At 36.4% G+C, this 12620-nt stretch overlaps 3 protein-coding genes across 3 annotated transcripts in view; 1 reads left to right on the plus strand and 2 right to left on the minus strand.

The window, feature by feature from the left end:
* LOC137293419 (ubiquitin carboxyl-terminal hydrolase 34-like) overlaps nt 1-12620 on the minus strand; it is a 299421-nt gene that overhangs the window by 160968 nt on the left and 125833 nt on the right. The window lies entirely within an intron of this gene.
* On the minus strand, nt 553-6430 carry LOC137294879 (transmembrane protein 179-like). Its single transcript, XM_067826023.1, has 4 exons — nt 6070-6430; nt 5337-5474; nt 4521-4614; nt 553-3371 (listed from the first exon to the last, which is right to left on the minus strand). The coding sequence occupies exons 1-4, from the start codon at nt 6366-6368 to the stop codon at nt 3210-3212; spliced, it is 693 nt and encodes a 230-aa protein (XP_067682124.1). The 5' UTR covers nt 6369-6430; the 3' UTR covers nt 553-3209.
* The window catches only part of LOC137293781 (pre-mRNA-processing factor 39-like), a 29135-nt gene continuing 23096 nt past the window's right edge, over nt 6582-12620 (plus strand). Inside the window, exons 1-4 of the mRNA XM_067824516.1 lie at nt 6582-6711; nt 9424-9578; nt 10391-10516; nt 12287-12402. Of these exons, the coding sequence (XP_067680617.1) occupies nt 6630-6711; nt 9424-9578; nt 10391-10516; nt 12287-12402 (479 nt within the window). The 5' untranslated portion in view covers nt 6582-6629. The remainder of the gene's footprint in view (nt 6712-9423; nt 9579-10390; nt 10517-12286; nt 12403-12620) is intronic.

Genomic DNA, 12620 nt, shown 5'->3' on the forward strand with positions numbered 1-12620 from the left:
TGTCATGTGTAGCACTTCTTATGAGGATAACTACATAGTCCACAGAAGGCAACTCTTATTGCCTTTCTAGACTTGTCAAATTACACTTACCTCCCCTGAAATTTAAGACAACATTTTCTAAAACAATGTCCAAAGAGAAAAGAAGGTTCATTTTAGATTTGTACAATGGAAGTATCACAGTTGTCCATACACTGCAGACACTCTTCTTTCAACTGTGTACAGGGTTAAGAAGAATATTGAGAGTGGAGCTGGAATTGAGTACAAGAAAGGAGGGAGGCATAGAAAATTAGACTTTGGAGACTGGGTCAAACGTGGTAGTCCGGTATCAGCTATGAGCAAGTATATTCAACATCAGGTATGAGATCCTAAATAGCGGGTCGCCTCATGTTTCAAAAATCCACTTTCAGACAAAATTTAATTGACCTTGGATGGGAGAAAATGAGAATTTATTTCAACATCTAACTCCAGATTTTCTTACATTAATAAAGGGCATGAGTACAGCTTATATTTGTTAATGTTCATCTCATGGACATGACAACAGACAACACAGTATGTGGTTTAAATAAACAGTTTATTTTCTTATTATGGAATACCATACATCATACAACAGGTATGAAGTCATCTAGGCTCGCTTGCACAGAGCAGTTTTTAGCACTGTAGTGGTTGCAACTGCCACTCTCTAACATAGGCTTAAGACAGTCATAGTGCTAAGGTTGCTTTGTGCAAGTGGGCCCCGGACTACAGGAATGATGGGCAAATACGTGTATCAGATGTGGATCCGATGCTGCAATTTGATGGGAGTCACTATCAGAGACAACCCATCTTGAGTAAAGTTGAATACTTTCTTTACTCAGCATTCAAATAACTAGAGCAACTCTGTTAGTTTGAGTGAGCTAATATCTACCATCACATCAGCAATACTGCAGCCATATCGTGATAAGGGGTTAGTTTGATTCAGTCCCACTGTAGGTCTAATCATCTATCTCCGATACAATAGTATGTATGCAATATGTAGGAAAAAAGTCAAAGGTGATAAAAGTCTTGAAATAATTACGACTTTAGTGGAATCCTTGAGCATGGGTCTGGCTAAGGATAAGTTTGCTTACATCGTTGTTTTGAACCTTTATCTGAAAGCTCTTTACTGCTTGTTCCTGATGACCTAAACACTAAAAGTCAGAGGGAAACCACTTCTTGATTTGATTTATGTCACAAATCCTTCACAATTCCCTTACAGTAAATAAGTCATAATGCTCTCGCAGTTTGCAAAATATAATGCACAGTATGCAGTATGTATATTCCACAAATATCCCTATTATAATAAGAAAACAACATACAGCAATGATTAACACAGTGTTTATCAGTGAAATACTGGCAGTAATTATTAACCAGCCACTTCATGAGATGGCATTATGCAAAGATCAAGTCTTCCAACAAGTAAGCATAGTATTAATGTGTGGACATTCAGGACTTTGTCCGTATTAATATGAACGGCCAACAGCTAATGATTAAAGGTCACATGCAACATAAAAAATAACTTTGCAGATTCTGATACCTTTCGGTATGCACTTACTGAAAATCAAAAATGCCAATTCAACCTATAAAGTGCAGAAAAAAACTTAATGAAAAAAAGCCTGTGAAATCTGAGTTCAAACAGTTCACTAATTTTCCCCCGGCACTGGGGGAAAAAGTGGTTTCAATGCTGGGCTCATAACACATGCACAGCACGTAGGTCCGCGGAGGTTAAACAGTATGCCTCCCTGGAGTATGAGGTATGTATTTTATGGTTGCACGTTACCTTTAAATTACAAGAATACCATATGGTCATATTGAGGACCTGGAAGAATAATGTGAATACATAACACAGAATAAAAATACAGTTGTCCAAAACTGTTAACTAAACTGAATATGTAAGGAATACAGTATCAAGAGGATTAACACATGTGAAGAAAAGTCTATAAAAACAATGGGTGTCCATTCTCAATGTATTTTCATCAATCTTACCAAAGTTGATCAGGGTTTTCAAGACCTTGTCAGGAGTGTTCCAACTGTATCAGACCAATAAATACCAGGCAGACAAGGAACTGAGGACATGAACAGCTCCCTGACCTTCTGTAAAGTTTGTTTGACAATAATAATAATAATAATAAAAACCATTCTAATAATAATAATAATAATAATGGATTTATAGAGCGCCTATTTCCAAATAATATTGCTCAATGGCGCTACAAATAGAAACAATTGTAGACAAAGCCTATGGGAAAGAGATAAGAATGAAGATTTTATGGATATCAACTTCTTTATGAGAGAACACAACGTTTCGGAGTTAATGCTTACTCCTTCATTAAGCATTAACTCCGAAACGTTGTGTTCTCTCATAAAGAAGTTGATATCCATAAAATCTTCATTCTTATGTATTTACACTTCTAAATGACATTCAAAGACTTGATATGGGAAAGAGAGTTTAGAAAGATGAGCAGTTTTGAAAGCGTCAGTAGAGTCTATATCTTTTAGGGTGAGTGGCAGAGGAGTACTGAAATGTGGCAGAAACAATATCATAAGGCAACAACATAAATGGTCGTTGTTTCGGAGATATAAATCAATATATTTCAGTGTCATATTTCTGTTTGGGTTGTTCACAAACATTAAAAGTCTTCTTTCTTATTTACCATCTCCTGAAAAACACTTCATACAATGGTTCTTCCTAAATAACCCAAACAGAAACATACATCAAAATATACAGGAAAAACAAATCCCTGATGATATGATGTTTGATCTTAGAGTATTCCAAAGCATAGACATCTAATGGACCAGTCGAATAGCCCAACACTAGGCTGGAAATCTGGGCCTCCTTTCACAAAGCATTAAGGTGATCTTAAGTCACTGAGGTAACCATAGTACAATGTTAAAGAAAGGGAGTTCAGGTTAACCATAGTGAGTATTAAGTGTTGGAGTATGAAGTGTATTTTCTAGAATCTAGTGCGTTTACAGAAACCAGTAGTCAAAATATTGGCTTTGACTAGTTTATATGTCAGTGTCTCTAATGTAGGATGATCTAATATGGTGAGAATATGCATGTGTTTGTTCCACAATGAAGACATCCACCTCAACAAAATGTAGGGCAAAGTAATACTCCTCAATAGAGTTCAACACACAGAGTGTAAAGCACCATGACAGATGAAGATGAGTACCATCTGAATGTATAATTCAAATCACATTGGGTCTGTTGATGAGTGTCCAACTCTCTGGAGGAGACGTTCTCGTTCTCTGTTCATGCTGGTGAGGAATGCTTCCTGTCTGTGGTAGCGGTACAGCTTAATGACTGACAGAAACGACTGCACTAACCAACAAATCCATGTTGACCACAGACCAAACTAGAAGACAAAAGTACTCTCTATACATTGCAGAATAACACTCTAATTCATCAGTACCAAGGTACAAGTTTCAAACAACATCGGATAAGTATATCTTTAAGTAATAAATGGATAGGTCCTGTTTCAAAAGGACTGAAGGTGAGTGAGTTTAGTTTTACATCGCACTTAACAATATTCCCATCACAGAGCAGTGGTTTCTAAAAAATCAAGACCAGACAATCCAGTGATCAACTGCATGCGCATCTCTCTACGCAAAAGGGATACCGTGACATGTGAACCTGACAACCTAATCCCATTAGTTGCCTCTTACGGCAAGCATGGGTTACTGAAGATCGATTCTAACCTGGATCTTCACAGGTTTGTTTTAAAAGGGAAAAGCCAATGATTATATAATGAAATAATGAGGAGGGCATTAGGTCTATGGCAAGCATTAGGACAACCCGAAAAACTGATGTTTGTCATGGGGCAGGCTGGCTCACATTAAAGTGTAATGGGATTGCAATAGCAACCAATTTTAACATTTATTCAGTATTCTACAATGGCTCTTTTAGGTGATCATATATGACATGTGGCCTGTACTCAGAAAAAATGTGCAAATGAAAAAAAACACATGCCCCCTATTTTCAGATTCTGTATGCATCAAAACCAATATTGTTTGACATTTCATGACTTGAGACATGTGAAACCCCATCATTCCAGCCCATTATAAAGTTACCTTTATAAACTTTAGATTCTCAACACATTCACAGAAATAATGAGACATTTCAATAATCTTTATATCAGTGGTAGAGGGTGGGTTTATTTTATGAGAAAATACATATTGTGTTCAGGAACTTCCAGTGGGCGATGTGATAGCCGGGTTCCATTACCCAGCTAGGTACAATGTGTGATGCCCATTTCTGTTGTCCCATGTTGTGATACTACTGCATTATTTCAAAAAGTGGTGTAAAACTGAACTCACTCACACATTCTCATTTCTTAACAGGTGCACAGCAAGCCAATTTTACATGTAAGCCTAATAGGTTGCAAAGCTTTATATTGTTATATTTAGATGGAACTGAAGGCTTGTCCACCCTCTTTAGCAATAGTAATGTGTAAGTCTGGGCTTTTATCATGTATATATATAATGGTAGCTACACCCCTGCTTACCTGTGACATTTCAAACTCTGTGTAGTAGTTGTCTGTATTGATCACTAGCCCTGTAGTGAACACAATCCTACCATCAAACTGGCCATTTTCACATCTGAAGGAAGCACACACAATGTTGGATTACACTGAGAGTAAGACAAGAAACCAGCTGAATCTCAAATGCTCAACTGTAAGTAACTGAGACCTACCTAAGAAAATCAGCACTAGAAATATCACAGACACATGGCTAAGTCCTACCATGACAACAGTAACACAAGGTTCTTCTGCAAGTAGTAGCCAACTAAACTCCATGCTCTCTTTTCTCCCAAAATCTGAAATTTGTGGAGGTCTGTCAAGATCACTTAAAAGGGTTTGTGTTGCGTAGTGATAGTTTCCTATCAGTGTCATGTTTTTCATCTTTAGGCATTCCATCTTGATGTTGTAAGAGCCTACCCATGTTCTAATCTGTGTTACCTGTGCCCATCATCATTAGGTTATAATAATAATAACTAATGCTTCTATATTGCGTTAAATGAACACAAAAACATTCTCATACCCCAAACAGTTCATTTTAACCCCCCAATAACCAAAACTGCCTGTGAGGCGCTAGAAGGTTACATTCACATGACTTATCCCACTGGGTACCCATTTTCTGGGTTACATAGAATCTACAATTACCAGAATATCATCATCGTTTGTTTGTTGTCTAATGCAGTGCTCAGCAATATTACATGTACATGACAGCAGTCTGTAAATACCTGAGTCTGAAAAAAATGATACAATGATTGGCATCATAAGCATTATCAAGTCGTTTTCTGGCGAATGACGGTAGCTTACCGCTCTATCTGAGACACTGGATTGGTGATGAGCGAGCACCACTCCCTGAAGCCCACACTTGCTGTGAGAGCGGTTGCAAATAACACCACGGTCATGACGAGTGTCACAGCACAAGTAACAAATGCATCAAGCCAAGAACTGGAATAAACAATGAAAAAAAAATATTCTTGTAAACCACATTTTCAAGATCAATGTGTTAATCTGGATTTTTAACAAAGAAAATGGATCAAAAATATTTCATCTGGACAGTGCAAACATGTAGCTTTTCAAATCCCTGCATTTTAATGTATTGTTAATAGTCCTTGTAATCAACCTTGATTTTTGCATTTGCTAACACATATGCAATATGTTAACAAATAACACAAATAAATTTATATCATCAGGCTAAATAAGAGCTTTCACGTTGCAGTGTTTACGCTCGAAATAACATGTTGGGTTGCCTCACACAGTAATTTGAAAATACTTCAATGGCTTCTGTTAAGGTCTAAGATAAATTTGTCAGATTAATCAGTGATGCTACTAAAAAGTACAGTAGACCGTTGGTGTACAGGTCTTCGATCCTTTAATGTAGGAGATAATGGTTCACGATTGTTTGGAAGAGATGCATTCTATGATTTATGAGCTTGAAAACAGGCTCTATGGCAACCTTTGGAACTGATACTAGTGTTAACTAGTGTAAACACACAATTAATACTTTAAATTTATACATGCTGTTAGTTCAATCATGTTTTACCTGTCAATCCCTCTACACAGATATCTTGACTGCCAGACCATGTAGAATATCGACAAAACCATTACAGCAACACCAACGAACACAGTAAAATTACATGCACTATTTGGCCCCCATGTGATATTCAGTTTCACTTGAGAGGTGCTTGACTGTGGTATCCATGAGCCTGAACTATAGAGTAGACAGTTGCCTGAGAATTCGTTCAAGTTCGACCAAACGGGAACAAATATGAAAAAAGAGAAAATAAATGACAAGAGAAACGCTGTCACTTGAGACAACACGAAAATATTTCCAAGTCCCATTGCTGGAGACAAAATATAAACACTTTCAAAGGGGAGTGAACTCGATCGGAGATCTCGTGACGATGAATCGGATGTTGTGGGGAGAAAAAAAGCCCGAAAACTAGCCTGGTAAATTTCCAAATTTCCAATGCTTTTTAACACTAAAAGGGACACAACTGCCGTTAGCATGAATATAAGCAAACTCCACACAGCGTTGCAAGGTGTTTTTATCCAATACTCGAAGTGCTAAACGTGGTGTTAGGAGTTTGACATCAGCTCAATATGTCGGCCAACTTGGACAAATCAGAATCGGAGGTCGCTCCGACAAGTGAGGACGCCGCTAGACAGGCTGAAAATAATCAAGGTAATCCTATGTTAGAGTGAGACATCGAGACTTATTCTACATTCGTGCACGTGAATGATGATTTAGATTTTAATGAGAGATACTTATTTCCAGATTATATCAACTGTGTACGTGTCCCACATAGGTTTGAGAAGTCTACCAGTGTTTATACTTTTTACGCAGACGATATTTTATGAAAAATTATGAATAATAACAATAGGTGCATAAGTGAGTGCAGTGTAGTAATTGAAACAGTTTGTCGAAATTTACATTTTATCGGTCATTTCACATGAATAACAGGCGAAATTGCTATGACGAGGAGCAATATTGAGCAATTAATTTCCTGGTGGCTGATCATGGGGCTGATGGCTGCATTTTATGTGCAAGGTGTTTGGCCATTTCTGTTATTTGTACCATTGGATGTTTATGTAAAATGTATTAGACGGTTATGCATGCTTTTGTTATTATGCACTCCGAATACTGAATGATATTTAGAAGACACATATTTTACGCTGTTAATTATTTATCGTCAGGTCATGTTTTCAGGGCAGTTTTCGGACATAAAATGTTTTCAGACTGCAGTGTTTACTCTTGCTTTAACGTGCCTAGTTGCCTCATACAGATATGGTAAATAGTATGATGATGGCTGAATATAAGATAAAATGGCTTTAATAATTTAGTGACATGTTTTACTACTGTTCAAGTAATATTTGTTAAAGAGACAATTGATAGCTGTTTATATACTTAGAACAATGTCAATCTTTTAACCCTCAGTGAGTCATACAGTCACATTGTTGAAAACTGTAGTTTGTTGTACATTTGTTCTTTTATTTTGGAAGAGATAATGACACATCCACTCCATGATTTATGGACATGATGGAGGAAACACAAGTGATTGAGTAGGTGCTCACATCAACAGCCTGAATGCTGATTTTGTTTTTGTTTTACCAGATTTGCGCTCTCAAAACACAGGTTCAACATATGGCTGTGTAGTTGCTCTGAAATGGAGAATATTAAATTTTCTATCCAGTTGTGTCAATTCAAGCACAACTTCTTAAACAGTTTGAAAAACCAAAACCCTCCTAAATGTCCTCCAAAATTTTGTTTTCTTTTATGTAGAGCAATATGTTTGACTGCTTTTTATTTCATGCACCTAAAAGCACTAATATGGAGTAGTAATACATGCAAAAAATAATTATTACCATTACAAGCAATATGGTAGCAATATGGTAACAATAACTAAAGAATATTAGTTTCATTATGATCCGTAATAGCTTAGAAAAAGACACCAGTTTAAAGAAATGAAAACTCATCTCACAGACATACGATTCAAAAAGGTATAAGTTACTACATAGTTTACAGATGCCTTTCAGTAAGACAAAAGCCATGTTAGGACCGTTTACAGTTTAATGAATTGTTTTTACTTGTTTGTAAGGTAAACATGTCATCATCATTATGAAGTAATAATTCATACAAGAATTCATTATGGAGAGAGTATTGTCCTACTAACTCTCCAATCCTGAAAAATAATGGCACTGAGGCCATGGAAGGGGGATGATCCGGAGTTGGGTGGATATTGCCCAACTTAAATTACATTCAAAGTATTGATAGTTTTATAAGCTAAATGTATCAAGGTCTTACAACTGAAACTGGTACTCATTGATCCATTCCAGAAAAGTAATGGAGCGAGGAGATAAAGGAATGATGGCATAAATGTAATTTGATAACTATTACTTCATGATAGCAGTGTGCAACTTTTTTTTTTTTTTTTTTTTTTTTTTGATCTGTACAGAAACTGTGAGTGAACAAATACTGTCTGATATCTGAAGGACATAATTGTTCCCCAACGCAATGTGGAACCAAGGACTATGTTTTCAGTTGCTTTGGTACTTACCGATTCTTGTTAACACGGTATCTCATAAACTGTTCCCAATGTTTTCAAATTTGGTGACAGCCTACATTCAGAGATTACAGACACCAGTTGATTTGGATGACCTTGACACTTTGACCACTTTTCAAACCTATGTTAAAGTGGTCTCTCATGAAACATTGCACCCAATGTCTTTATCATGTTTATTGTTATTGACAGCCTACTTTCGTTGATTATACTGACAGCGGTCATTTCAGGCATCTTATGTGTGGCCAGGAAGTAAAAAGAAGAGACACTTCTTTTTTGTTTGATACTTTTTCAGCAAAACAAAACATGACTTGTTTATCATTTAAACAATGTCCTGAATAGCAAAACAATTATTTTACAGTCTCTTAATGCGTTTCATAGCAATGCATCATAAATGAGAAAGAATATTTCAAAATGGAAAATTTTTCAGGAGAAGACTTTTCCTTGTTCATTGTGATGTCTTTTTCTTTTCATAATTCTACAACAAATACATTCCTTATCTTTGGAATTATCAGAATTATGCTGCAATGATTGACCAAAGGAGGAATTACTTTTGTGTCTTGATGTAATTTATATAGAAATAAAGTTTAACAATTTGATTTCCAGGCTTCACAATACAGTGTTTTTGTAAGTGTAATTGATTAAGTTATAAAACACAAGTAGATTGTCAAACCTTTGTGACAAATGGTCACTTGTTGAATCATTTCACATCATTGCTCTGTCCTATCACATTTAATGGTTTGGGTTTTTTTCTAATCAAACTGCTACACACAGCCCATAACCCAATCTGTAAATATGGTTATGCTCAAAGTCTGAAGGATCAGTTTGTATTTCAGAAACAGCAATGGTGACAGAAAGTAAGACAGAAGTAGTCGCAAAGGCTGAGAAAACTGAAAAAGAGTCTGAGCTGGACAAGTATTGGAAGGCAGTGAAGGAGAACCCTAATGACTTCACTGGTTGGACGTACCTGCTGCAGTTTGTTGAACAAGAGGTAAAGGATGGTCATGAAAACATTCAGTCAGCTCTGTGAATCGCCATAAGCAATTTCTATCAATGTTTTTGATCTGATTATATAGGCGATATACTTAAATTTAAAATCAATATCTTTTTTCAAGAAATCCAGCTTAATGCAGTAGAGTATGTGGCACCCAAAAATGTGCAGGTATGTATGCGGAAATGTTGACTTAGTGTCTGTGTCAGACTTCTCAACAGCCAAGTAGTGGGTATTAAGTACAGTCCAGAGCAGTGTGTGACATAAGTAAGAGACATGATTAGTCGTTTCTGTAAATTGTATCAGTTAAACAGCTTCATATGTTTATGATAAATGGTTAATGATCAAAATTATGAGGTTTCCTGCTCTTCCGGTAAGGGTGATAACTCCTGTGGATGTCAGTTGGAAGATGTGATATGTCACTCAAAGAAGTTACCAGGAAGGAAGACAACACAAACCATGGACTTAAACAATTTTATTCAAGCTAAAACTGTGGATGTATAAACCAGTTTGAAAAGGAGAAGGACAAGATTTTTATCTTTTGCCATGTATTACCTGTAGCTTTAGTGGGTTTAGCATGTTAGTGTTCATGTTCAAACACATTGGTCTATGACTTGAACTTTGTCACACACTGCCTATGTAGGGACTCAGGCTGAGTCCTAAATTGTTCTGTCTGATATTTAAAGTATTAACATAATGACCTGTTTGTTAAAGAATTAATGTCTCTTGAAATTGTGAATACTGAACTGTGTATGCAAACATTTGCATGTATGTAGCTTGCTATTGAAGCCATTTTCATTTCATTTCCTCAGAACAACTTAAAAGCAGCAGAGGAGGCTTACGATGCATTCTTCAGTCACTACCCATATTGCTATGGTTACTGGAAGAAATACAGCGATATGGAGAAGAAATTTACTGACATTGACAGAGCTTTAGCGGTATGTACTTCTGCCATTAAATATCTAGTCCTCTCTTGAGCAGCAAATTTGGAGAGACCTCAAGAGTTGCATGAATGTATCATATATATGAACTTTGGCTCTGTTGATTTCAGAGGACTGCTGTGTAACACTTCAGAGTTTGTGTTATCAGATGCTCCTCAACAGTACCATTTGTACGTTTGATATGTTTTAAGATATCTCTGGGAGATGTAATTCTTTTATTAACTAAGTCAATCTCAATGTGACTAAATATGTAGTTGGTGGTTTTAATGGTTGACTGCGACTTTCACCTCAGTCTGACCCATAGTTTTTTGTTTGTTTATTGGGGGGTGAGGGTGGTGCAGTTTGTCTTAGTTATTTCAGAGGTTTTTTCATTCTTATAGCAGATGATATGTCCTAAAGGGTATTTATCTTTACTCCATGGCTTCATGCGCTAACATCCCTCATGGGAGAGTGAATGTTAAAACTGCCAGGGTTGTAAATTCCCCAGGGAGTTTGAGTTATGATAAAAGGGAATTATTTGGATTTAGTTGTCAAGGAAAGTAAACTGTATTTGAGCAGATTCTAGTTTATGGATAAATTGCAGTATATAAATGTGTGAATAAAAGCCAAGATAAACAGCATCCCTCTGTTGAATTGTATTTTAATCTTTTAAAGAAAATGAAAATAGTAATAATGAGTGAGAAGTCGACAGTGTTTCTACAGTGACAACATTTTGTCCAGTTTATATTGACTGACAAACATTCAGTTTATTTGTTTTCATGTACTTTTTTCACAAACAATAGGTTTTTGTTTCACAGGATCGTGTTTACTGTGTAAAAAAAAAAAGAGTCCTTGAAAAGATCCGCCTAAGCACTGTTATGTGCACACAATTCCATAAATGAATGTTCAAACCTATGTGACTATAATCAAGTCTGTAGCACCAGACAGTTTGTGTAGCTGAAACAGAACACTTAACACCTTGGATGAAAATAATAGAGTTAGGATTCTTTGAAAGATGTATACAGTTAGTTTTCTTCTGACTTTCTGAAGTGAAAACTTGGAAGTTGTAGAAAAGAAGTCATGTAGCTTCCTGACAGTACTGATTTGAACATCACACATCTTCACATATTCTTCAAATTCATTTGTTTCTTAAAACACTAATTGCAGAAAACGTCATGATGAAGAGTAGCTTACCTTTAGTACTGCTAGCATAGTGAATTTTATAGTGAACAGATAATCTGTTTGTGCTCAGGAATTTATAAGACACTGGATTTATTTCTTCACAGAACAACTTCAGTTAATACTCCAGACACTTTCAAAGCAATTAGATTTTTCAACTTTTGGATCGGGGACTTCACTTGTAATTGGTGAAAAGAAATTTCGAACAGCAGATTAGGTTGTAGGGTAGAAGATTTGTTCATGTTTTTTTTATGCCGTGTTTTTCTTTGCAGAAAATTGCACCCAATGCATGGAGTGCTACCCCTGTACAAACACCGGGTTTGTGAAATTAAGCTATATCTTAGCAGTCAAATTTCTCTTTTGAAATTTGTCACTCTGACATGAATGATCTAAGGCCGGGGCCACAAAGGGAGACCACTCTGAGGGCCAGCCTTCCACACAGGCGTGCACTGGGAAATAGTCACGGTAATGAAATCAGTTGTAATTCATCGTGAATCGGATTCGCTCGGGTTCCGTGGTTTTGTGGATTTCCCTTGTAACCTCGTACCCAAGGTAAAGGTATAAGTGTCGTTTTGATTGTGTTAAGTGCATATGTCTTGTTTTTATCAGGTGTTTGAGCGAGGAGTTAAGGCTATCCCCCTGAGTGTTGAGCTGTGGCTGCATTACCTCAACTTCTACATCACTGAGTTTGGTTCCAATGAAGATGGGGAGGAGAAGATACGAAAGTAAGTTTCTTCCATAACTGAATGTTTCTTTGGCAACTGTTGTCACTATCAACCTTGTCTAAAGACAACATACTGATGGATTTTACGGAAGTGATAAACACAGAACACTTGAATCTCTATAATACTCTTCGTAGTTTTGTACCTCTTTGGTGAATAGACAGTTTATTTCAGCATTTTAGGCAAAGTGATCCATAGTACAGTTACAATTTTTTTTCAAA

The sequence above is a fragment of the Haliotis asinina genome, chromosome 8, assembly GCF_037392515.1.
Source record: "Haliotis asinina isolate JCU_RB_2024 chromosome 8, JCU_Hal_asi_v2, whole genome shotgun sequence".
Taxonomy (NCBI): domain Eukaryota; kingdom Metazoa; phylum Mollusca; class Gastropoda; order Lepetellida; family Haliotidae; genus Haliotis; species Haliotis asinina.